The 25,897-nt window shown below is 50.2% G+C and overlaps 2 protein-coding genes across 7 annotated transcripts in view; both read left to right on the top strand.

Annotated features, from left to right (window-relative positions):
- The first annotated feature begins 526 nt into the window (after positions 1–526).
- Positions 527–23,291, top strand: LARP4 (La ribonucleoprotein 4). 4 transcript variants are annotated; one of them, XM_064734944.1, is made up of 16 exons: positions 527–646; positions 5,628–5,772; positions 6,957–7,115; positions 7,437–7,512; positions 7,996–8,132; positions 8,362–8,465; positions 9,422–9,532; positions 9,908–9,961; positions 10,560–10,769; positions 11,199–11,302; positions 14,710–14,934; positions 15,613–15,661; positions 15,853–16,011; positions 16,552–16,673; positions 17,432–17,600; positions 18,264–23,291. In XM_064734944.1, the coding sequence occupies exons 1-16, from the start codon at positions 629–631 to the stop codon at positions 18,600–18,602; spliced, it is 2,181 nt and encodes a 726-aa protein (XP_064591014.1). In that variant the 5' UTR covers positions 527–628; the 3' UTR covers positions 18,603–23,291. The 4 variants fall into 4 exon arrangements, with proteins under 4 accessions (XP_064591014.1, XP_064591013.1, XP_064591011.1 ...); XM_064734943.1 differs by having other exon boundaries at positions 5,625–5,772; XM_064734941.1 differs by lacking the exon at positions 527–646 and adding an exon at positions 5,250–5,424.
- A 981-nt stretch (positions 23,292–24,272) lies between these two features.
- DIP2B (disco interacting protein 2 homolog B) overlaps positions 24,273–25,897 on the top strand; it is a 64,996-nt gene continuing 63,371 nt past the window's right edge. For all 3 annotated transcript variants that reach the window (XM_064734936.1, XM_064734935.1, XM_064734934.1), the window contains exon 1: positions 24,273–24,453. In XM_064734936.1, coding sequence (XP_064591006.1) covers positions 24,372–24,453 — 82 coding nt within the window. In that variant the 5' untranslated portion in view covers positions 24,273–24,371. The remainder of the gene's footprint in view (positions 24,454–25,897) is intronic.

Genomic DNA, 25,897 nt, shown 5'->3' with positions numbered 1-25,897 from the left:
GATAGGGGACACCGGGAGGGGACAGCCGGAGGGGACAGTCCCTGGGCACCCCCGGCTCGGGGGCACCGGGCACGGGCACAGGGAAGCGGGACTGCGGGATCGCTGCCCTGTTCCGCAGTGTCCCTGCGGGATCCGCGGGGCTGGCCCGAAAACTGGGAAAATCGGGAAAAAAGGGGCCGGGGCGGCCGGTGGGGTCGGAGCGGGGTCTGACCGTGCCGGTGTGTGCGGTTTGTTGGAAGCACAAAGGATTATGAGTTCTTTAATTAGAAAAAACAATCAACCAACCAAAACCACCCCCAAAACCCCAAATCCGAGAATTTTCCACAAGGCGGTTCACGGCCCTTCCACTCCCTCCGCGGGGGACGCCGCTTCGCCCGCGCGGCGCTGCAGCCACCGCGCCCTCTGGCGGCGCCCAGCGGGGCGGCCGCACCCCCCCCCTCCCCGCGCGGGAATGGTCCGTCCCGGCCGTGCCCCGGACGCGCTCGGTGCGCCCGGAAGAGGCGGCGGCGGCGGGCGGGGAGCGGGCGGGACGGGCCGGGCCGGGCGGCGCGGCCGGAGGCGGAGCCCGCGTGTCCCGATCGCCGCTCCGGGCACCGGGGAGCGCGGGCCCGCCGGCCGCGGCGGCACGATGCTGCTGTTCGTGGAGGTGAGGTGACGGCGCCGGGCCATGTGGCGGGAGGCGGCGGCGGGAGGCCGCGCACGCCGCGCCGGGGGAGGGGACGGGGCTGACACAGCAGATCCGGGGGCGGCGGCCGCGGGCCGGTGGGGGGGGTCGGGGGGCGCTCTGGAAGGTTCCGCCGGGGCAGGGGGCGGGGGAGGCGCCGCCGTGACCTTCGGGTGCCGCCGCGGCCCGGCCGTGAAGGTGACGCGGGACACGCGGGGCCTCCCCGAGGCCTCCCAGGAGCGGGCCCGGCCTGGCCCCTCGACACGCGGGGCGGCCCCGCGGGGCCTGCCCCGAGCGCGGCGCCTCGTTAATTGCGTTAATTAAACACTGGGGGTGGTTTGTGGCACGGGAGGGGGAGGTTCTGCCGTTCCCCGGCGCGCCGGGTCCGGGCGGGACGAGCAGCGCGGCCCAGCCCGGCCCTGGAGGTCACCGAGGAGGGCGGGCGCCGTGTCCGCTGTGGCCCGGGATGGGGCTTCACCTGCTCGCGGCCTTTCACGGGCTTGGCCAAGCGCTTTTAGCCTTTGCTGAACGAACCCGGGTGGCCGCCATAAACTTTGCACCGAGTTTTGTCCCGAAACGTGCACGGAGCAAGGAGCTGCCCGGGCCGGGGGAGTCACGGAGGGAGCCGGGCCGGCGCTGGGCTGTGTCTGCACCAGGGGTTCGGCTCGGGGGGTTCTGCCCACGGGTTTTGTTCGGGTGCCGGGTGAGATGGTGCTGGTGGGCTCAACACAAACACCAACATGTGCTCCGTGCCTAGGAACCTCTCAATAAAGCAGTTTAGGAAACACGTTCTGTTTTTTAAGTGAATCACCTTAGTTCTGAGCTGAATGTTCCTTGGTTTCGCGGGTAGGACTAGAAGTTGTCCTGAACACGGTGACAGGCCTGGAGAATTAGGGGTTGCAGTGTTCTGCTGGAAGAGGAACTGCTGAGGCTGATGGGAGGCATGAGCAGCTGCCTCATCCCAGGCTGAGCGTGGCGAGAGGCCCCGGGTGCACGAGGCAGGTTCTGGAATGCAGGGATGGAGATGTGGACGGGAGCTGGAGCAGATCAGGGAGCACATGGCTGCTGCTGCGGGTGGGAGCTGGAGCTCATCAGCACTTTGAGATTTTTAGGGAGTCTTAAAGCCCAAACTCAGCGCTGATCTTCCTCTGATAGTGTTGGGAGTTCCTGTGGTCTTCATTCTGGAAGCCTCAATAATATTTGAGTTCCTGAGGAGCATATGGACTTTCTGAAGGTTTATTTTCACTGCCAGGACAGAGAGCTGGAGCTCAGAGCTAGGTGTCCTGGAATGCTGCAGTTGGATGCTTGGGAGCAGCCAGCAGCTTTATCTGGGGATCTTTGGGGATGCCTGGAAAATACAGCACAGAATGGGTGGAAGTCCTGAGGTTTTCAGGGGGATTGGCTGAGTTGCTGTAGCTGTCAGTGTTTGCATGGTGATTGTGCTGAGCCCTTCACAGTGTGTGAGGGGGAATTGAGTTTCCTTCAACATCCTTTAGTTCCAAATCTCTGCAGTGATGGCTGTGTAAGGGCTGTATAAGGCTTGTGCTGTTTCATAGGTTTATGTATGGGGCAGGCCTTTTTTCTCTCTCTAAGCCAGGATCTGTGTTAACAGTTAATAATTAGGTGCATTGGAATATTAATAAATATACATCCAGAGAAACGGAATTGATAATGGCTGCTGGGCTCCACTCAGATGGGTATGTGCTCCTAATTCCATATATTTGTAATTTCTTGGGGAAATGGGAGTCTTTGTGTTTCAGGTGGGTGAAATGCTGCCCATGCTGTCTCCTGGTTAGAAATCCAGGACTGTGGGAAGCACTGAGTGTTGTTGGCCCTCTGGAGCAGGTGAGGCTTCCTGTGACCCCACAGTGCCCCTGTTCACACCCCTGTGACCCAGGTACCACCTTCAGACAGCACTGCTGTGCCTTGGCTTTTCCAAGGGCTGGAAGAGGCTCCTCAATGGAAAACCACTGCAGCTCCTGGTGGGAGGGATGTCCTGTGACCACTGAAGTTACTGTGAGGCTGGGAGTTAGCAGAGCCCTGCACTGTTAGCTGGAACCTACCAGCAGCTCTGAAGGAGTTGTGTGTGTTGGTTTGATGCCAACCTCTCCTTATCCAGCCTCTGAGTGGGCATCACTCCCCTCAGAGAGGGTGGGCACAGGAGTCTGAGCCCCTCGGGGTCCCCACCTGCCTGTGCCCCAGCCAGCACAAGGCTTCTCTCAGCTGCCTCCCGCAGCTTTGCTGACCTTGGGGTTTTTCCATCTGCTTACGTTTCCATTTCTGGAAAAGGGTTCGTTTCTCCCCTCACAAGTTTGGTTAAATTCTCTTCTGGATTTTTTTGCTTTGTTTCTGTTTCAGAGAATTTGTCTACTCCAGGAAATCTCTCACAAGATCTGAGTTAGGATTTTGGTTGCAGAATAATTTGAGTTAATACTAAAATGGATGCTTTAAAACTCTTGAATGCCTGCAATTTTGTTAACTTCATTGAATCTGGTTAAGTGTAATTTAGATGTAATTACAATAAGAAAAATATCCTTTGCCATGTTTCAGAATGAGAATTCTCTTCAGTAGCCAATTTTAGGAGTTGCTGGAGGAATCTTTGATCCACTTTTGCTGGAAGTGGTGTGAGCGAGAGGGGAAGCTGTGCTGAGGAGGAGAGCTTTGTCAGCTCGTGGATCCCAGCGAGTGTTCCCAACCTTTGTCACTCTGTAAAGCTTTAACCTCGTCATGAAAGTTCCCGATAGCAGCTGGGAGGATCATGCTGCAGCCAATCCCACGGGCTCAGTGTTTGTAGCCTCAGTTAAATAAGCAAGAATTGATATTTTGGCCTTCTCTTCTGAAGAGCCGCTGGCCAGGACGGAGCGATTTTGCTCGTGGAGCGCAGCATGAATTTCCCAAAAGCTGATGTAAATTAGGGACTTTTTATCCTCTGCAGTCTGTGGGGTTTTGCTGTTTAGATGAGTGAGAGCAGGGCTGCATCCTGCTGGGCTGTTACAGCTCAGTGTTTCTAGCACAAGGGGAAGTGGCCCACGCTCTGTTCCAGGTGTGAGTCCCAGCCATGGTGTTCATCACTTCATCTGCGTTGCTTTTAGTCCCAGTCACCTCCAGAAATGCAGTAACCACAACAAAGTGTTTCAGTTTCACTTTATCACATTTATTCCTGCAAATTACTTTAGGCCTGAGCTCAGTGCTACCCTTAGAGATGTAGGTAGTGAGGCATAGTTTATTTTTAGAAAAGAATGAATCATCTCCTGGATGTGTCTTGTTTCTTTTTGCTTTGTTGAGAAGTAAGTTCAAGGAACTGCTGGCTCTGGATGTGTGAGCAGGAGCCCATGTGGGCAGGTGATGCTGCCCAGGAGTGACCAGAACTTAGTTTGGAGCTGCTGAACTGCAGTGACAGCCTGTGGTTGCAGCAGGTTACAGGGTTTTGCTTTGCAGGTTTTGCTGGGGAATAGCTACTCTGAAATCTGCAAAGGGAAATACACGTGTGTCCTTTCACCCTGAACTATTTCCAGTTTCCAGCTCTGCTCCTGGGCAAAGATTAACGGGAGGGGAAGACTCTGTTGCTATGTGGATTAAATCACTTGTGCGTGGGGGGTTTGAATCTCAGAGCTTTGCAGAAAACGTGGTCTTTGTTTTGCTTCTCACACGGTTGTCTTGAACTTCTCCAGTTTTTGGAGGCTTCTTGTTACTGAGCTGGGGCTTGTCCTTGCAGCACACAGCTCTGGCACGAGGTGTGACCTTGGCAGAGGAATTATCTCTAAAGCTATTGCAACTGCTTCCTTATCCTTGTGCTGTGTGTTTGAGGCCTGGTAGTGAGCCACTCCTTAACTTGGGGATGCAGGAGCCCGGCCTCCAACATGCCCAGCTTGCTTATCTGTGTGTTTGTGGATATGAGCTGGATTAATGACTTTCACCTTTTAAAGTCCAGCAAATTGCAGCAGTGAAGTGGAGCATCGTTCAGTGGCTGGAGGAACTGTTACAGCTGCTTGTGGGGTGTTGGGATATCCTGGGGGGAGAATTTTTGCACAAGGGTACTTTTATTCACTACCCTATAACTATAGTTATTATTTCTCTACATGAAAGGAGCAAAAGCCATGTTTTTCCTCTGTGCCACTGCTGGATTGTTGGATTCCTCACCCAAAATGCCTTTGAGCAGCTCTGGGAGAGGGACCTTGAAGGATTCTTATCTTGTGCTGTGGGAATGAGTGTTTCTGTGTCAGGTGCCAGGCTGGAGTCTTGCAGTTCTTCTTGTCTGCTTCATTTGTAACCCTTTGACTCTAATTATGGTCCTTGTTGCCCAGGCCCAAAGTGAGCAGATCCTGTTCTCTCCCCAGCAGGCTGGGATGGTGTGTAAGTTTGTCTTGGCAATTCAAAACCTTTAATCTCCTTGGTTACCAGTCTGAGGAAATCATTAGTGTCTGTTGATGTGTGTAAGATTGCTGGGGAATGGGGTAGGACTGGGTAAGTTCAGGAGGAATCCTGACACAGCACAGGTGATGCTTGGTTAGTACAGTTGTCACTAATTCCGTTAAGTTATACAGTTTCTTCTCCTTGACATATGTTTTTTTACCTTCCTTTCTAGGAAGGGGTCTGGAGGAGGGAAAATTTCCCTTTCTGGTGAAAGGGGACTGGAGCATTATGACAGTCAAGTCTTTAAAAGCTTATGAGTTCCCAGAGTCCTTGCCGAGTAGCCGCTGCCTCCGCTGATGTTGTCGGATGTCAATAAAGAGAGGTTGAAGGCAACACTTCTCATGGAGGTAGAAACGAAATACTTGGAAAATACCAAGGATTTTCCTGTTTTCATTGATAAAAAAATCACATAGGTGCTTAATAGCTGGGTAGACACTTGAGATGTGGAACTCTAGAGACAATCACTAAATTTGCCTGTATTTCCTGGCTTGACTTCTGAGGCTCCTCTGAGTTGCTCTCACTCACCAAAGCGTTCTGCTCTCTTCAGCAGGTAACATCGAAAGGTGCTGGCTTGAACCCCAACGCAAAAGTGTGGCAAGAGGTGCCCCAGGGCAGTGCTGAGGCCGTGCCCCCCACCAATGGCACAGAGCACACGTGGCAGGAGACAGCAGCAGCCCAGGGGACTCCAGCTGAGGGTGAGGTGTTGGCACAGGGGTTGTGATGTGGCCCCTCCTGGGGGGCACTCGGGGAGCTCAGCTGTGAGGAGCAGCCTCTGGAAGCTCTGGGCAGGAGCTGCTGTCCTTGAGTGCTGGTGGAGCAGTGTTGTAAAGGAAGGTGGGGAAGCAGCAGGTGGTTTGTGAGCTCTGGGCAGGAGCTGCTGTCCTTGAGTGCTGGTGGAGCAGTGTTGTAAAGGAAGATGGGGAAGCAGCAGGTGGTTCGTGAGGGTGCTGGGTCTTAGGAAGGTGTCAGGAAGGGCTCTGAGCTCTGCTGGAACGGGATTCAGGGGCCCGGTGATGACCAAGTAACGCGCTAAGAGGGAGCAGGGTGCTGAATGTGTAGAAATGGATTCGTGCCATGGCTGCACTTGAGCATCCACTGGACCCTGTGAACAGGAAAATGAGATCTGAGGGCCACCTGCAATCCTGGGGAACCGAGGTGCTGCTGAGCACTGTCAGGAACATTTGTTCTGGAGCAGACCCTGTGCAGTACCCATGGTTACCTCCTTTCATTCAGGCTGTTCCACTGCAGTCCCATCCCATCCTTGCCACACAGGCAGTGTCAACTAAAGATTCAACTGGTTTCACTTGTCTGGCTCAGACTCAATCCAGGGTGTAGCTGAGGTGACTCAAAGCGTGGCAGAGGATGCAGAAGATTCCCTGCAAAATGGTTTAGTAAAAGTTAGGGATAAAGAAGAGAACATTCAGCTTGCATGGCCTTGTCAAAGGTTTCTGGTAAGTCAGCAGAAGTGAGGAGAGAGCGCTGGGTTTGTGCTTTGCCTGACAGAAACTCATTTGTCTCTTCATAACAAAGTGAAGCAATTGAGGCAGTGTAAGCAATTTTCATCCCTTGTTTTTAGCAACCTCGCTTTAATATTTTAAATTTCACGTGGAAGGACTGGTTTTTAGATTCTCTGCCACTTTGGGGATCAATTTCAGGATCCTTTATTTACTTTTATTTGCTTTTCCCTGAGAGCCTGGTGCAAACCAGATCTTCCTGAAATTGGAGAGGTAAAAGTTCTATCCAACACAAAGTGTAAGAAATACAGGCTAGTGTTAGACACTCTCAGGTACAGCTTTCTTGAGTATTTGTTTTAATGTTGATAGCCAGAATTTTTCAAAGTGAAATGTGCTGAAGCTGACAGGAGTTTTCCTGCTGCCAGGTAACGTAGAGATCTCAGAGGACAGCTGCAAGCAGTATGAAGTGATGTATTCCCCGTCCTGTGAAGCCACAAGGAATGGCACAGGAGTTGATGAGGCGTCAGCAAATGGAATTGTCCTGGCCACTGAAGATCTGGGATACCAAATCTATGAAGTGTCTGGTGAGTGCTGAAGTTCAAATGCTGCTCTCAGTGTCTGTAACCCCTCTGGAGCTGCTCTCAGTGTGCTGTGACCAAGGTGGAACTCTGACATGTCCATGTGCATCCAAGAAGCTCCAGTACGGCCTCAACACGTGGCCAAACGAGTGCAAAGTGGGATCAGAATAATTTTGAAAGTGTAGAGTCTGGGGGTCTTTAATCATCTTGGATGAGCTCTTAGTCCTACCCAGAGGGATTTATTCTTGTATTCTGCAATGAGATGTGTCCTTGCCTGGTCTTGTTGCCATAAAAGTGGGAGCTGATGGTGGATGTGGTCCCTTTCAGGTGATGGCAGCTCCACTGTGTCCACAGAAGACATTAGAGAATGTTTGAGAAAACAGCTTGAATTCTGCTTCTCTCGGTAGGTGCAGTGGTATAAACCCTTCATTAAATAATCTTTGGCAAATATCCCTCTTCTTGGCTTGATATGTACCATCATCCTGATAAAAACACAAACCAAGATTTGCTGATGTGCTGTAGAAGCCCTGTGGCACCTTCCAGCTGTTTCAGTCCTGTCTGTGCAGTTCTGTCCTTGGATGAGGATGACTTCGTGCTCCACAGTCATAAGACATTGAGATCATGTCCTGTGAGGCACCAGAAGTCTTTTTGGCAGTTCCTTTTTGCAGACCAATGTATAGGACACTACAACTTCATTAAGTTTTTAAAATTATCTTACTCTGCTTTGTGTTGATTTGCTGGGATTTGTTCCAGGAGAGAAAACCTGAGGGTGTTTTGGTTGTGAATGGTGCTGGTGAATATTTATTTAAGTCTATACTTATCCTCTTGTTTTGAGTTTTCTCTAAGTTCAGGATCTTTATTAAATAATAATTTTATATCTTTTTAGAGAGAATCTTTCAAAGGATCTCTACTTGATGTCTCAGATGGACAGTGATCAGTTTGTTCCAATATGGACAATTGCCAACATGGAAGGGATTAAGAAGCTGACAACGGACATGGACCTTATTCTTGAAGTTTTGAGATGTAAGTCTGGGAATTTGGTATTTGTATCAGTAGCACAAAGAATCGTTCCGTGCTTCAGGGAGATGTTGCAGTCTCTGAGCTGGTTATGGTTTGTTGTTCTGGTGAATGGTGACAGGAGTTTTATTGAGTAGGAGGCTCATCCAAACTCCTGAATTCTCATTCTTTGTTCCAAGTTCCATAAGAGAGTCTGCTACTGCTGAGATGTCCAAATTTTGTACTTTATTTTCAGCTTCTCCTATGGTACAAGTGGATGAAAGGGGGGAGAAAGTCAGACCAAACCACAAACGATGCATTATCATTCTCCGTGAGATCCCTGAAACTACACCTATAGAGGTAAATCAGGAGAAAGGAAATGAGTAACTGGTACTGGTTTTGGAAGGTGTTTTCAACAGGGCTTCAAAGAGCACCAGGAAAAGGTCAGCTGGTGTTTAATTGGATTAAACACGGATATTTTTCTTCTAGACCACATCAGTAACTTTTTCCGCTTGGGTGCAGTGTCAAAATATCCAAAACAAAAACTTATTGTCATTATCCCTTCCCATTATTTACTACTATATTTAAACCTTCTTAAGTAAACTTTTTCTCCACCAAAGCTGAGCTAGCTTGGCTTTTCTGGAAGGAAGTTTGAACTGGTTTCTTTTCAGATCCAAAAATAAATCAGTCCAGGGCATAGCTTGGAATTCAGGCTAAATTTTTGTCACAGCAATAACTTTACTTGAAGTCAGACAGTTGTTTTGGCAGCAAGAAATGTTGCTAAACATTTCTCATTCATTGAGCCCCAGCATGAGCTCAGCTCATTATGCCCGAGGAGGGAGGATAATAAAATTCCTCCTGATACTTGGCAAACAGAATGATTTAGTTCTTTGTTTTTTAAAGTTGTAATACATGGTGTTAGTCTACCAGCATTTTTAATGAGTTCTTTTAATGCAAACTCTGAGCAGCTGCTTGTCCTTCTCTTTACAATCTGATTATTGCAAAGCTGTCAGGTCGCCTTGACTTAGAAATATTTCATGGAATCATTGTTGTCTCCATGACTCTGCTGATCTCAAGCCACACTTTTCTTATCTGTTTCATATGAAAATATCACCAGGTCTACACAGATCTTGATTTTCTTACAGCTGTGGCTGCTCTGTTTTATCTTGGGGAGCCCAGGAGGTGAAGGAGGATTTGTGGTAGAGGGTAATTTGGTCAGGGGAATAAGAAAACATCCCTGGTCATGGGAGAGCAGCAGCTGAGGAGCTGCAGCACAAACCTGGGTCACTTACAAGGCCCTGAACTTGTCTCCCCAGGAGGTGAAGGCTCTGTTCAAGAATGAGAACTGCCCCAAGGTGATAAGCTGTGAGTTTGCTCACAACAACAACTGGTACGTTACATTCCAGTCCGACACCGACGCCCAGCAGGTAAGGCTGCCTTGCTCTGGCACCCCAGCTTCCATCCTGCCCCTGCTCAGGGAAAGGGCACTTGTGCTTCCTGTAGCTAAAAGAAATATTTATTTACTGATCCCCTTTTTGTTGTTTTAAGAGATTACTGGCAGATTCTGGTTAATAAGACCAAAGGTGAAAGATTGTGGGGTTATAATTCCCTTGCCTGGCTCTTGCCTTGGCATTCTCTGGCCATGGCTGGCACTAGAGTCCTGAATTTGAAGTGTTAATGAATTTAGCTGGGCTGACAGGGAAGCACATGACTGCACATTTGTGTTAAATCATGGAACATCCTTTGGGAAGTACAACTTGATCAAGATATTCTAATGTTGATTTTTTTTTTTGTATCTGCAGGCATTCAAATACTTAAGGGAAGAAGTGAAAACCTTTCAGGGCAAGCCAGTAATGGTGAGGCTGCTTTAGCTGCTGTTTCTGTTGGGATTGCATTGTGTTGTTTCTGTTTGGGTGATGGTGACCATTTGTGGGGCTGATCCAAGGACTCAGCAGTGGGATGGTCCATAGCTCTGGCTCTGGAGGCTGAGACTGAACGAGGTCATGGGGAGCTCTGACAAATTACAGTTCAGTGGCTGCTGGTTACTCACAGCACTGCTTCCCAGGGGGGGTGAAACACATTCCTGTGCTGGCTTCCCTTCTCCACTTGCCCCAGAATCTGGGCTTGCAGAGCTCAGGAGAGGGATTCCTGCCACTGAGAGCCTTGAGTTGGCTGCTGCACAAAGCAGGCTGGAGCAAAGTGCATGCACTGTGAGAGGAGCTGTCACGATTGGAGTCTGGACAGTTCCTGCATTTATCTTCAATTTTACAGATCACCCAGCTAAAGCAACATGTGTCCTTCCCCTTATCATGCTGTGGGATTATGAGCTGGAGTGATTTTATCAGTTCTTATTCATAAACAGTAATGAACCTTCACATCCCTCCAGCAGGCAAGAAAGATTCCACGTTTTCCTTTTCTCCCAGCTGACACCTGGTGTGATTTGCTGTCTTGCAGGCCAGGATAAAAGCCATCAACACGTTTTTTGCTAAGAATGGTTACCGGGTGGTGGATTCCAGTGTGTATCCCCAGCCCGTGCAGACCCAAGCCCAGTTTGCCTCCCCCCTGTTTATGCAGCCTGTATATAGCCCTCAGCAGTACTCCATTTACAGCATCGTGCCTCAGACGTGGTCTCCAAATCCTGCACCTTACTTTGAGACACCACTGGTGAGTAACAGCTGAGAAGGGGAGGAGCCCAGCCCATCAGGGGGGATTTGGTTAATAATCCCTAGGGTGAGGGGGTGTTCCAGGTTTCTTGGTCAGATCCTTCTGTTTTGTGACACTTATGTCCTGATAAAGCAACACTGGCAGAGGAGCTGCCACTCTCACCATTGGCTGCCACGTATTTCAAGGAATTTTGGTGTGAAATTCCATTATTCTGCAGCTTGTGTTACTGGAAGAGCCCACAGCTTTTCCAGGAATGGGGGAACTCAGCTGAAGCAGATGCAGACTGTGAACCTGTGGGGATTTGGCTGGAGTAGTGAGTTCTCACCACAGTAGATGCAATTACAGCCATGAGTAACTGCTGAAGCTGATCATTAATCTGCAAACCTTCTCTTTGTAGCTCAGCCACTGAGACTGTTGTGTCTGTTGCAGGCCCCGTTTCCCAACGGTGGATTTGTGAATGGCTTTAATACACCAGGATCATACAAAACAAATGCTGCTTCTCTGAGTATAGGTCGCCCATTCCACAGGAATCGGTAAGAGAGTTCTGCCAGGGGTTTGCTCCTGCAAAACTTGCACTGCTGAGATCCTCAAGTGTTCCTTGCATGCCCCATGCAGTGTGGTGGGACCACATTATTTATTTTGTTTCATCAAATGAGTGATGTTTTTTAACTTTACTAAAAAAATGAAGTAGAAGGTGGCAGCTTAAGAGCCTAAAATAATGGACACAGTGCTGGGGAGAGCCAAGGTAACTCCTTTAAAAGCCTCAGAGGAATTTTGCAGACAAATAAATAACTTCCTCCTCAGGTCATACTTGTAATTATGTTTGTTATACACAGATTATAAACTCCTGCAGCACAACATAAGCCTTCCTGCTGGGATCAGCCTTGTGGAGCTGCTGGTTCCTGCAGTGGGAGTTGCTTGTCCTGATTGCTGCGTCCAACTGCTCGATGCTGGGGCTGTTCCTGTAATTTATTTGCTTTATCCCCATCTTTCCTGAGAGCTGTAAGGACTTAGCTCAGACACAAACACTGGGGAGGAGGAAATGCTTTGTATTGCTGGAGCAATTGCTCTGTGAACACAATGGAGTAGTAACCTGTGTGTGGGGGTGGGAGTTTGTGTGCAGCACTGGGCTGGGATCATGGGAATTGCTGTTGGTATTGTTAGAGAGATCAGTCAACAGCTGCCAGGGCTGGGAGTGGGTTTGTGGTGCAGTTCAGGTCTGTGGCTGTTGGCAGAAGGGGAACTTCAAGCTTTGGTGTGTGGTGACTCAGCAGAGTCTTAGCACAGACTGTGGAACTGGGACTGCCTGGAACATGGAGCAGCTGCTCCAGTTGCAGCTGCTCAGCTTCAAACTCACATCTTGACAAAGGTGGTTTGGCTTTTTTTTTGCTTTAAATTGTGCACAATCTTAAAACCTGTAAAGCTCTCAGGTATATGGGCCCTCATGGAAGTACAGATGCTGCAGCTGTGCAAGAACTGTGGCATCCAAGTGCCAGCACCTTGAAACTCCTCCTTGTACATCCCATCTGCATAACCCCAAGCTTTTAAAATCCTGGTCATGTAAAGGCTTCAGTTTGTAAGACTTGTGTGCCTGGGGTGGCAGCTTTAGGGTCGGTGTGTGCAGGTCCTGGCGGCCCAGTGATGATCAAGTATCGCGCTAAGAGAGAACCGGTCACAGTTGGGGCTGGGCAGCCTGTGCTCCCTGCTTGTCCTTCCTCCTGCTCTTCCTTCCTTCTGCTCTCACATCATTTCTCCTCCTCTCTGCTCTTTTCTTCCTCTCCTTTAGTTTTCCTTGTCTTTTCTGCTTTGCTCTTCTGCCCAGACAAGACTGTGGCCTTCTCAATGACGGTTAAGATTATGAGATCTGAGGGCTGAACGGTGACTTCAGAATGTGCCATTTTGAGAACAACTTGGACAAAATGGAAGAATTCAGTTGACTTTGTTCCACCTCCTCCCTGTGGTTCTTGCTGATGGGAAACTAAAACTTTATTGGGCCCTTAAATCTGGTTCTTGAAGCTGGGAAGTGTGAATTCATCTCTGTTCAGCAAAACTCCTCTTGACCTGCAGAACAGCTTGTTTGGAGAGTTCATCCAGCTGCTGCTTTTCTGTCCTGGCCCATTAAACCTGATTTGTTTTGTGGTACAGACAGTTAATAGTTAACTGCTGGAGTTTTCTCTGTAGCTAAACATTTGTTTAAGCCACTCGTATTTATTTTGTGCTGATTTGTTGCAACATCCTTGTGGGAAAGGGAGATGGAGGAATTGTACTTTGGCTGGCACTAGGAGAGTTTCTTCTGATTTCATGTTATGTTATAATGAGATTGTTTAAAAACAGCAAGTGTGCAAAATCCTCCTGCTGCCCTTCAATTATGAGATGTGCAGAGTTTACCAAAGGAGAGAGAATTTGGGTTCTTTGATCAGTGCTGAGTGGAAAACCAGTGAGGGGCAAAAGTAGAAAATAGTTGAAGACACCTAAATGCTGCTCCAGAATACTGTTCCATATTGTGCTGGAACTGAGCTTTTCTGGAGAATTCTGCATTTAAGACCCTGAGCCTGAACTTGCAGCAGCACTGAGAGTGCAGAGCTGTGCCTGTGCTCAAAGGAACCACAGCTTTAAAGCTGAATAATCAATAACAGGGTGGAACATTTGGGGGTTGGGAGCTGCAGAGTCAGTGCTGGGGCTTTGGGAATGGGAGCAGCCAGGCTGAGCCTGGCCGTGCATGGTAGGGCTCAGCTGCCCTGGCCTGATCTGCCACGTTCAGTCACTCCTGGCCTTGTGTCTCAGTTCAGTCTGTTTGCCTGTGGCCAGATCAGTCTGTTCCTTGGCCTTGGCTTGTTTCTCCAGCTCCATTTCCAATGCCCTGTGCCAGTGCTGCAGGCCCAGAGAGAGGAAAAATTCCTCTTTGGGTTCTTCTGGCTCTTCTGCAACCCCTGGGTTTGGAATTTTTTTAAATTGTTTGAGGCTTTGGAGCTTTTTTCCCCTCTCGCGTATTTTTTGGGCAGCAATCTCAAAGAGGAGTTCTGCTGCTTGCTGACCTGCTTTTCTTGTCAGCTGTCAATGAGCTGCAGTTGGTGGTGGCTCTGCTGTGGTTCCTCAGCACAGGGGTCCCACAGCTCCTGCCCTGCTGTGGTTCCTTAGTTTGGGTGTCCCACAGCTCCTGCTGTGCTGTGGTTCCTCAGTTTGGGGATCCCACAGCTCCTACTCTAGTTCCTCAGTTCGGGGGTCCCACACCTCCTGTTTGCTGTGGTTCCTCAGCACAGGTCCCACAGCTCCTGCTCTGGGTGGCTCTGCCTGTGTGGTTCCTCAGCACGGGGGTCCCACAGCTCCTGCCCTGCTGTGGTTCCTTAGTTTGGGTGTCCCACAGCTCCTACTCTGGTTCCTCAGCATGGGGATCCCACAGCTCCTGCTGTGCTGTGGTTCCTCAGCACGGGGGTCCCCACAGCTCCTGCTCTGGTTCCTCAGCACGGGGGTCCCAGAGCCCCTGCCCTGCTGTGGTTCCTCAGTTTGGGGGTCCCACAGCTCCTGCTGTGGTTCCTTAATATGGGAGTCCCACAGCTCCTGTTCTGCTGTGGTTCCTCAGCACAGGTCCCACAGCTCCTGCTCTGGTGGTGGCTCTGCTGTGGTTCCTCAGCACGGGGGTCCCACAGCTCCTGCCCTGCTGTGGTTCCTCAGTTTGGGTGTCCCACAGCTCCTACTCTGGTTCCTCAGCACGGGGGTCCCAGAGCTCCTGCCCTGCTGTGGTTCCTCAGCACAGGGGTCCCCATAGCTCCTACTCTGGTTCCTCAGCATGGGGGTCCCACAGCTCCTGCCCTGCTGTGGTTCCTCAGTTTGGGGATCCCACAGCTCCTACTCTGGTTCCTCAGTTTGGGGATCCCACAGCTCCTGCCCTGCTGTGGTTCCTCCCTTCTGGTGTCCCACAGCTCCCACTCTGTCCCTGCAGGGTCAAGCCCCATTTCCGCTCGTCCAGCAGCTCGGAGCACCCGGAGGGGCCGCCCGGCGCCGGGGCCCTGCCCATGGGGGACCTGAGCAGAACCAGCTCCAGGAATTTTGTCATGGAGCGCCACAACAGCTCATTAACGGGGCACCAAGACCAAGGGTATTCCCAGAAGGATTCTCCCACGGCACAGCTGGAGCAGAACGGCGATTACGGCGTCGGCAGGGGCCGGTAAGGGGCTGTGTCCTGTGTGTCACACTGGAGCTTGGCTTGTGCGAGCCAAAGATCTCAACCATCAGCACAAAATATATTTCTGTAAGGAGCAGCCACGAGAAAACTGATGCTTAAGTAAATCAGGAGCAGTAAATGCTGACCTGGGGGCAGGAGTGGTTCCAGCTTCACTCTCCAGCTGGTAGTTACTCTGACAAACAGTTGGCTGTATGACAGTGAGGTGTCTTTATTTTAAAGTGACTGATTTGTTTCCAGAATTAAAACAGATGTTGAAGTAAAGTTGGCATCTGTATAGCTGTAAATAATAAGTGAATCCTCAGTTGGGAATTTGATGCTCCTCAGTATTTTAAGATGAACTGTTTTTATCTCTTTGTAACTCAGGGTTTAGACACTTGAAAGGGCAGATCAGTGAGAAATCAGTCTAATAAGTTTATTACTATAAAATAATTGTCCCTGTGCTTGGTCAAATGCTCATGCAGGGAGCTGAGAAAGAGGAGCTGTTCCCATATTGATTCTTTTCCAACTTCTTCCAAAGCTGGAACTTTGGCCCCTCGTGAGGAGGGAGAACATCCCGGAGCCGTGGGTGGGGAAGGCTCAGCAGCAGCTGTGCTGCCCTCATGCAGGGCAGTGCCCACTGCAGCTGCCTGCAGGCACTGACTGCTGTTCTTGTCTCTAAAGGAGGAACGTGTTCCGAGGTCGGAGGAGACGGGAGGACGACCGGGTTTCAGTAAGTTCTGCTTCCCTTTTTGCAGGAGTCACACAAAGTGCAGTGTTGGCTTCCCAGTTACTGAATAGCAGAGTCCTTAAATCCTCAGATTACATTGGGGGCTTACAGTTCTCTAGGAAGTTCCTGACACTTGCTCAGGGCTTTCACTGCTCAGTGTTACAACTCTAGTAACTTGTGTTTTCCCTCTCCAGAGACCTCAGCCTTCAGCAGAAACAAAGACTCAGACACCAAAGTTTGACTTGCTTGCATCCAATTTCCCACCTTTGCCTGGCAGCACAGCAAAAATCCTGGGAGAGCCTGTGCTGGAGAGCAGGATGTCTGACATCGTTAAAGGAGTCTGCAAAGAGAAGGTGCCTGCTCCTGTCTCTGTGCTCACATGGGCATATCTGGGTGCTGGGACTCCCTTTTCTCTGTTAAAGGGTTTGTTTGTGAGAGCCACGTATTCAGTGCTTTAATCCAAGACCTCATAGTGCATTTTCCCTTTTTTTTTTTGAGGGAATGCAGCTAGGGCTGATGCAGTTATGCTGTTGTAAACTCAGTGGTGTTTAGGAATAAAGTGGGCAAAGGAGGAATGTTGGCTGCTGGAGTAGGAGCAGTTTAGTGAAGTGTGGGCAGGGGATCTCTCCAGATGAATCTGTTCTTTGAGCTGGTGGGACTAAGCACTGACATTCTGGATGACCTAGCCTTAGTTCTGGTTTTACCACAGCTTGTTTTGCCCATATAAGGAGGTATTGCTTTAGAGATGATGATCCAAAAGAAGTAAAATTCCTTCCTCAGGACTTGAGCAGCCTTTAGGACTACCCCACTTCTCAGATGTCTTACAGTGCCATATTGTGGAGCAATTTGAGAATTGCTCTGTATTTTGCAACTTTTGCTCTGTGTCTTTGCAGGAAAGCAAAGACTCCCTGTGCCCCTGCCCTGCTCCTGCTCCAGAGGAACAAACGCCCAGCACTGCCCAACCTGCCGTGCCCAGCGTGAGCTCCCCGAGCCAGACTGAGCCTGTGGTGCTGAGGTAAGCAGAGAACACGGGCACACCATGGAATCATGGGGGGTCCTGAGCTGGAAGGGACCCCAAGGATCATCCAGTGCAACCCCTGCACAGACACCCCAACAATCCCACCCTGGGCATCCCTGGAGCAGCTCCTGCAGCTCTGGCAGCCTCGGGGCTGTGCCCATTCCCTGGGCAGCCTGGGCAGTGCCCAGCACCCTCTGGCAGAAGAATCCTCTCCTCATTTCCCTGCCCTGGCAGAGCTGCAGTGGTTCCCTGGTGTCCTGTCCCTGCTCACAGGAGCAGAGACGGGAGCTGCCCCTTGGGATGGAGCTGCAGCCCCCCAGGAGTCTCCCCTTGTCCAGCTGAACAGACCCAGAGCCCTCAGACCCTCCTCCAGACCCTCCTGATCCTGCTTTGGACCCTCTCCAGCACCTTCAGATCTTTTAGATACTGTGGGACCCAAACTGCCCCTAGGACTGGAGTGAGGTCACCCCAGTGCAGAAGAGTGGGACAATCCCCTTCCTCACCTGTCTGGCAGTGCTGGAGCTGATGCCCCCAGAGCCTGGTGACCCATTTGCATGTTCTAGCAAAGTCTCCCACCAGTGTCTGGCAGTAATGTTGGGTGGTATCTTCTCCAGAGGCCACCAGATGGAAAGAACAGATCATGCTGGGGGATGGCTGTGCTGTTCCGTTCTGCACTTGTGACTTCAAAGAAAGGAAATAATCTCTGAAACCTGAGTGTTGGTAGGTTTTAATTTGAATTGTTGTTGGTTTATCAGCACGGTTCAGCCAGAGAGCAAACCAGAGGAAGTGTCTGCTCCAAAGGACGTGGCCAGCCCGGCTTCTCCGCCGGCATCCGTCTGTCCCGTCAGTGCTGCAAAGCCACCGAGGACAAACAGCTCCTCACCTTCTGCTCAAGCAAGTGCAGCTCCTGCTCTGTCAACACAGGTAAGGCCCAGAGCAGGGAATGGGAATGACACAGGGGGTTTGCTCCAGGTTGTGCAGCTGGTGTGCTCCAGGTTGTGCAGCTGGTGTGCTCCAGGTTGTGCAGCTGGTGGTGCTCCAGATTGAGCTGGTGTGCTCCAGGTTGTGCAGCTGGTGTGCTCCAGGTTGTGCAGCTGATGGTGCTCCAGATTGAGCTGATGGTGCTCCAGGTTGTGCAGCTGGTGTGCTCCAGATTGAGTTCATGGTGCTCCAGGTTGTGCAGCTGGTGGTGCTCCAGATTGAGCTGGTGGTGCTCCAGATTGAGCTGATGGTGCTCCAGGTTGTGCAGCTGGTGTGCTCCAGGTTGTGCAGCTGGTGTGCTCCAGATTGAGCTGAGGGTGCTCCAGGTTGTGCAGCTGGTGGTGCTCCAGGTTGTGCAGCTGGTGTGCTCCAGGTTGTGCAGCTGATGGTGCTCCAGGTTGTGCAGCTGGTGTGCTCCAGGTTGTGCAGCTGGTGGTGCTCCAGGTTGTGCAGCTGATGGTGCTCCAGGATGAGCTGATGGTGCACCTGGGAGCTCCCCTCTGCTCGCTCTGTGTGTGTTGCTGCTGTTGTGTCCTGGCTTCGTGCCTGGCCTGGGCTGGGAGGTGGCTCTGGTGCATAAACCTCGCTCTCTCCTTGCTCCCAAAGGAGCCTCGCAAGCTCAGCTACGCCGAAGTTTGCCAGAAGCCCCCAAAGGAGCCGCCTGCAGTCCCCGTGCAGCCTCTGAGGGAGCACCGCACCAACATCGTGGCCCCTGCCAAGAGCGAAGAGAACGGTACGGCCGAGAAGGCTCCGGAGAAGGCTCCTCACGAGAGGCCCGAGGGGAGGATGAAGGATTTCTGCGGCTTCCGCGGCAGCGGGGCTCCCAGGGGAGCTGCTGCCAAAATCAGGGAACAGAGGCGCCAGTTTGGACGCAGATCTTCGCCTCAGGGAGCGCCGCGCCGCGCGGGCAAGGAGCAGTTCGTGCCACCCCGGTCACCAAAGTAACGCTGGGCCAGCCAATGATTCTCTGTTTCACTTGAGCTGTGGACTAAAGAGCAGCAGAGAGACTGAGGAGGGAAGGATTCAGGAAGGGGAGTATTGAACTGGAGCGTGGCTTGTGTGGAGAAGTTGTGGAGGGTCCCAAAATTCATCTCTAAAAGTGATTTCACAAATGCTGGAGGATTCCAATCACTATAAATATAGAGATTATAATTTTTGTATTTTTGTTTTTAATTTGCAGAGGGTTTCCTGCTTGAAATCAGCTTTGGGATTGTGAAAGTAGCGTTTTGACAAAGTGAAAGGATATGAGTTGACAAATTAACCTGTCCCTCAGTGTAGGAGGAAAAGGATAAGAGAATATTATTTTTGGAAAATGAGCATTTCTGTAAAATTAGGACTTTTTTTAACCTATTTAACGTTTGGCTTGTGGGCTGGTGTGTCTGCCATGGATGGCCTGGCATTGCAGAGGCCTCTGCAGCAGTGTGATCACAGCAAGTGCAGCCAGACCTGTTGTCATCACTTAGTCACTGATGATGAAAACTGAATGTACTACTGTAGTGTAACCCATGTGTTTCCAGCTTGAAGTAGAGTCTCTTGACCTTACTAATATTTCATTCAGCAAGCTTGTTAAGGTATAACTTTTGCAGGATACTGGATTGTAGGTGAGAGTGTGTGGACAGCAGAAATTGTCTCGTAGACGCAGTGGAAGGAGGCAAAGGGAGCATGTGAGAATCTTTATTATGCCCTTTTTGCTCGCCTCCTTTTGAGGGCAACTCCTTAGGTTTGGGGTTTTGTTTGTTTGCTTTTTCCCTCTCTTGTTACTTTCTCTAATTTCTTTATTACAGACTTTAGTGCGTTTTTCTTGGTGTGTTTTCCTGAGGCAGCCCCAGGGTAGGATGGGCAGGTGGTGTTACCTGCACAGGTAAGGAGCCTGGAACTCCAGCTGCAGATGCTGAATTCTGCCTTGCAGGTGGGAACTCTGGGCACTCGCTGTCATCTCTGGATGACTGGGCAGCAAACCAGAGCTGTGGCTGGCTTTTCTCTGTGCTGACTCTGGAACAGGCTCTTGGCTGCTGTATTGCCAGAAATCAGGGTTGAGACTCCTGGGAACTCGTTGTTTACAGCTGATGTCATAGCAACTGACTCTTTTTAACTGTTTAAAGTGGAACTAAAGATGCAGAGTTAAGGAAATGCCCTCTGGAGCAGTGGCTCCTTGCCAGCTGTGTGCTGACTGAATTTGCAACACTATTGTGCAGTAAGTGGTTAAGTTTCAGGGTGATTAATGACCGAAATAGGAACATTCAGCGCATTAATCTGCCAAAATCAGCATACCAGGGTTCAAAGTTCTGTATAAAGCGTTAGGGAAAAGTAGCTTCCAGCAGTAAGAATCACATCTTTATTTTTTCCTCTTTTTTTTTTTTTTTTTTTTTTAGTGAATAGCAAGTGTACAAATTTAAAGTTGTAAGTTGTGAACACTGGAAAACTCAATTGTGATATATTCCGTAACCATCTTAGTAATATATGCTCGTGTTGCCATAGAATGAATGTAAGTGGCAGTTAAAATAACTGTGAAATTTTTCATCTTCTGATTTCTTAGCCAGATAACCCTTGGCGACTTGGGCCTCAGTAGGAATTCTCTATCAACTGCTTGGAGAACACTCATATCTATTTTTATAAATATATATATAAAGCCAGAGTTGTCATTTCTCTAACTTATTATTCAGCTTGGCAATTGCTTTGAGTTGATTCATAACACGATATAATGTATTTATGCAGTTAACTGTTCATTTCTAGGCATGTTACAAAAGAGAGAGTCAGAGAATCACCGAATGGGCTGACTTGGAAGGGACCCATCAGGATCATGGAGTCCCAACTGGCCCTGCCCAGACACCCCAAAATCCCACCCTGTGCCTGAGAGCATTGTCTGGATGCTTTTAGATCAGACAGGCTTGGAGCTGTGACCCCTCCACCTGGGGAGCCTCTTCAGTGCCCCACATCCCTCTGGGAAAGGACTTTTTCCTGATTTCCCACCTCAGCCTTCCCCAACTCAGCTTCCTGCCATTTCCTCGGGTCCTGAAGTATGTATACATATATATATTTTTATATATATATATGTATATATAAACCCTAAAATCACTATTCACTTTGAAACTACCTGTACTGGGTTTGGGAGGTTTTTTTTTTTAATTTAGTGAAAAAAAAATCGTTGATCACATCCACAGTTAGGGATCCTTACAGACCCTTCTCCATTTATTTTACTAATGCTACTCTTGTTGGAACTATAGGCAAGTTTAAATATTTAGTGTCAAAGTCCTGAAATGCAGTGAATGCAAAGTTGAATTAGTTTTAAAGGCTCTAAACAATTCCTGCAGCCAAACTGGAACAAAACAAGCCTGTAGGGTGGTTCATGGGTGTTTAGGGGAGATGTGTTCTGGGACGTTGAGGCAGCGTTGGGATCTGACAGCTTTGGCTGTTTGGAGGAGGAATTGAGAGGAAAAGGGGCTGGGAAAAAATTCCCTGATCCGGTGTCAGTGACTTGCTTGTGCTGAGAGGACCTGAGTGGTGGAATGGAGCTTTGAGGGAAAACCCAGCCAGGTGTGGCTCCAGGACCTGAGTGGTGGAATGGAGCTTTGAGGGAAAACCCAGCCAGCTGTGGCTCCACCTTCCCGTGGGGTGTGGGAGGGGGCGCTCTGGGACCCTGGGCTGTCCCAGCAGCAGCAGGGGATGCAGGTCAGCCTTTGCCCAGCACACCCAAACTTCCCTCAGCTTAGGGCACCTGGAACGATGAATTTCACACCTGCATGCGAGGATTTCACGTTTCAAATTCCACCATTTCCAGCTGTGGTTTGGGGTTTGGTTTTTTTTTTTTTTGTTTTATTTTTTTGCTTTCTATTGTTTTCTGTGCAGGGGGAAGTTCCCAGTTGGACGCAGAGGCTGTGAAGCTGTGTTGGGGTGGGAGTTCTCCTCAGCACTGGGAGCTGGCAGGGGTTTGTTCTCTCGTGCTGGGATCTCATGTCTGTGCCAGCAGTTTCCAGTTGGGCAGACTGGGGAAACTGGGACAGAGGGGTGGTTTGGAACCAGACCCAGGCTCCTGGGCTCACCTGGCTCCAGGTGCTCTCCAATTGCCCAGAGCTCTCCTGGTCCCTCTGGGTTTGCCCTCCCGGGATACAAACTGCCCTGCTCTGCTGATGCTAAATACCAGGAGGTGCAAATCACACCTAACTTTCAGTTTTAGGAACTGTGACTTGTTTTCAGAGTTGTTGACTTCTGTTTGGGACAGAAATACACTTCCCAGGTCAGGTCTTTTCCAAATTACTGCGTGTGGAAAAGATTGGGGCACTCTCTCGTGCTTCTGCTGGGGAGCGAAAAGAAGAAATTCTTTGCATGTGATAGTAAAACTAAAAGTGCAAAAAGTTTTGTTTCTTTTGATTTCTAACATTAAGTTAGTTTTATAGTATCTTACATTCCTGCTCTTGTTGTTTTGTTGGTTTTTTTTGTTTTTCTTTAATTAGCCTGGCACAGTATGATGGTGCAGTTTTAGCTGTAGGAAAAAAAATAAAAAGTAACCCACTATTAACCAGAAGAGAAAGATGATACTGTGGCAGATCAGTAGCAAATAAGTGACTTAATCAATGCTTTACTGTAGTTAAATAGCTATGGCCTTACTACTTTGTCAATATCAGCTTCATTGTCTTGAAACTGTCTGCGATTTTTACTGTTCCCAGGTTGAGTTTACCTGGGCTGAGATATCTGGTATGTACAGATGATATTTTAAATTTGTAAAATGCACCATTGTATTACAGATGATGCAACAGAAATGCACTTCGGGGGGAAATGGCTTCTGATGAGTTTTTTTGTAAATCCTTGATTACTACAGATATGCAATAGAGTTTTTGTTTCTAATTTTGATATTTCCTTCTGAAACGTTAAGATTGTTGCCATTAATCTGAATGATTTATCATGCTCTTCTTTGCGTGTATATATTCCATATAGTCTGAGCTTCCTTTAGGATGGTACATAATTTTGGGTTGTTGTAGTATTTTAGTTGGCTCTTCTCTTCAGTGCCTTTAGCTCAGGCACTTCAAGAGGTTCATTGAGTCTGTTTTTAATGTACAGTTGGGAGGACTTGAAATGGAGTTAAAGCAACTTATTTCTGAAAAAAAAAAATCCATCTGCAAACTAACCTGTAACAACTTTAAAGTTTTATATTTAAGAACCAGATGTTTATTTTTATGGAACTTCAGTTATGGATACAGTTTCCAAAAAAAAAAAATGCAACTTCAAATGTAAACAGACTGTGCATAAATGGGTTTTGTTCTAATTTTTATAGAATACAAAATATTCAGATAATATATTGAGCTCGAGTTACTACAGACATCTTGTTCCTCCCGGATGAATCCAGCTTCCCCTTGGCATTGACGATCTCTCTTCAAAGTGGTAGGAAAGGAGAAAAAAGCGACTTACCTGGCTTTTAGACTGTCTGTTCTGGTTTATTCCTGTTGTCAAAATGTCCAAAACAAAATTTGTGTAAAGTAGGTTCATGCTTTAAGTGTTCAAATGATAATACATGTATTTGTATTTGTTTTTGACATTGCCAAGGTGCTATGGGAAATTGAAATAACAGTTAGAAAAATAAAGCTGATTTAAAAGAGAAAAAAAAAACCCACCAAAAAAAAAAAAAAAAAAGAAAACAAACCAAAAAAAAAAAGAAAAAAAACCCTTAAACCACAATTGCCTGAGTTGTTACTTGTGTCTGTGGAGGGTGAAATGTTTTTAGTGCAGGTGGTGAGGGGGGTGCTGAGAATGAGGGTGAAGGGGGGAACGGGGGAAGGAATGGGAGCAGAACCGGGGCTGAGGATGGGCCCGGAGCAGAACCGGGACCGGGACCAGGGCTGGGCAGCGGGAGCTGAACCACAGCTCAGGAATAGAACCGGGACTGGGGATGGGAGTGGAACCGGTCCCTGGACCAGGGACTGGAATCGGCGCTGGGAACAGAACCAAGATTGGTGAAGGGGCCCAGCAGCAGAACCAGGACAGAGAATGGGCCGGTGGCAGAACTGGGACCGGGGATCGGGGGCAGAACCGGGGATGGAGATGGGGACTGGGAGTAGGCCCAGGCCTGGGAGCAGAACCGGGACTGGGATTGGTCCCAGGGCCGGGAGCAGAACCGGGGATGGGGAGCGGGCCCAAGACCGGGAGCAGGACCGGGATCCGAACTAGGACCGGGCTTGGTCCCATGGACGGGAGCAGAACTGGCACTGGGATCGGTCCAGGGCCGAGAGCCGAGCCGGGACCAGGAGCCGGACCAGGAGCTGAACCGGCACTGGGATTGGTCCCAGGACTGAGACCCGAAACTGGCACTGGGGTTGGTCCCAGGGCCGGGAGCCGAACCGGGACCGAAATCAGTCCCAGGGCCGGGAGCAGAACCGGCACCGGGATCGGTCCCAGGGCCGGGAGCAGGACCGGGAGCAGAACCGGCACCGGGATCAGTCCCAGTGTCGGGAGCAGAACCGGGAACTGAATCAGGACCGGGAGCAGAACCGGCACCGGGATCGGTCCCAGGACCGGGAGCAGAACCGGCACCGGCTCCGGGCGCGGCTGCAGCGCGGGGCGGGGCCGCGCGGGGGCGCAGCGGGGCTCGGGCGCGCGCGCCGCGCGGTCACGTGCCGGCGGCGCCGGGCTCAGCCATGGCGGAGGCTGCGGCCGCTCCCGCTGCCCCCGCGCCCCGCGGCCGCTGAGCCCCGCCGGACCCGCGCCCGCAGCCCGCCCGCCGCCATGGCCGAGCCCGCGGCCGTGTCCTCGCTGCCCCGCGAGGTCCGCGAGCAGCTGGCCGAGCTGGAGCTGGAGCTCTCGGAAGGTGAGTGAGGAGCGCCCGGAGCCCGGCCGGCCGGCCCGGCCCTGCCCGCGGGGCGCCGCGGAGCCTCCGTGTGAGGGACCGGGGGTGCCGGGGTGCGAGAAGGGATCGGGAGTGCCGGGGGTGCGGCGAGAGGCTCCGGGCTCTGTGTGAGAGGGCCGGGGGAGGAGGGAAGGGCCCGGCCGGGGCTGGGGCTGTGTCTCGGGGGAAGGAGCGCTGGGAGCATCCTCTGTGCGGGGCAGAACCGGGGAGAACCGGGGAGAACCCCCGGAGGGGCCTCACCTGCCGGGGATGGTGACCTGACCCCCCTTCCCTCCCTCCCTCGGGAGTGTTTTTTTCCTTGTGGCCTCTTTTCCGCAGCTCCCGAGCCGAGGATGCGGAGTGGGAGCGAGAGACCCCGGGACAGGCAGTTCTGGGGCGGGGGAGCCGCAGGAACTTCGGTCACAATAATGACGGCAAACCCGCTGTTATTCCCACTTTCTGAATAAGTTCTTTTGCCATAATCCGTTCAGAGCATGCGCTTTTTGCTGGGGTGGTTTTTTTTTTGTTGTTGTTGTTGTTTCCTTTTTTGCATGGGTTTGTCTTTGTTCCCCAGCGTTTAAAATGCTGCTCTCGGTACAGCTTTGTTGTGAATCTCCCTTGTGAAGCCGGAGGGCGAGGGATGAAGCTGAGGCGGAGGGGGAAGGTTGCAGAGCAGGTAGCTCAGATTTGCATCATTTAAATTTTCCTCCCCCCCATCAGGGTACGGAGCTTGATGCCAAAATCAGTGGCTTCTCAGGAGGGTTCGCTGCATGGCCGGAATAACCAGAGAATCAGAATATCCTGAGTCCCAAGGGACCCTACAATGATCATCCACATCTCTCTTAGCATTAAAAATTAAGAAAAATCAAGTTGCAGGCACATCTTGCTGTGTTTATCCCATAGCCTACAGAGCATAAAAGAGACTTATTGACTCTTTGGAGATCAGGAATTCAGTGTCGGGGTGAGCTGGGGGCTGCCAGCCCCCGCTGCCCACACTGGCACTCAGGGCTGTGCCAGCAGAAAAGGCCACGGCGCTGCTTTCCCAGCACAGCTGAACCCCTGATGTTGGCTGCCTGGGGCTTTTGTTAGCTCTTTCCCAGATAAACTTTCTGCAGACATTTAACTAAAGTGATAAAACTTTATCTAGTGTTTGCTTTTGGGGACTCCGTGATAACAAAGAATGAGGAATGGCGGTGTCGCTCAAAACGTAACATTAAATAGGTTTTTAAAAGAATTTGTTAAATGTTTTAAGCGTTTGCTTGGATTTTCTGAGGTTTGTTTCTTGTGGCACTGAAGGCCCGTTATGATTTGACCCTGTGATAGATTGTACTGCAATTTTTAAAATAAATGAACTCTGTTGCTGGACTGACATCCCACTAATCTGTAACGAGCTGCTCCACTAGCTTCAACTTTGGTGCTACAGAGT

This window comes from Zonotrichia leucophrys, chromosome 29 (assembly GCF_028769735.1).
Source record: "Zonotrichia leucophrys gambelii isolate GWCS_2022_RI chromosome 29, RI_Zleu_2.0, whole genome shotgun sequence".
In the NCBI taxonomy this organism is placed as follows: Eukaryota; Metazoa; Chordata; class Aves; order Passeriformes; family Passerellidae; genus Zonotrichia; species Zonotrichia leucophrys.
This window is presented reverse-complemented; position numbering and strand designations above follow the sequence as displayed.

Excerpts from the sequence above, each read along its gene's own strand:
- LARP4 (XM_064734940.1), top strand. The coding sequence starts at position 5,374 with ATGTTGTCGGATGTCAATAAAGAGAGGTTGAAGGCAACACTTCTCATG. Across the intron at positions 10,770-11,198 it reads CTTACTTTGAGACACCACTG|GCCCCGTTTCCCAACGGTGG; the intron begins GTGAGTAACAGC and ends TGTCTGTTGCAG. Across the intron at positions 15,662-15,852 it reads GGGAGGACGACCGGGTTTCA|AGACCTCAGCCTTCAGCAGA; the intron begins GTAAGTTCTGCT and ends TTCCCTCTCCAG.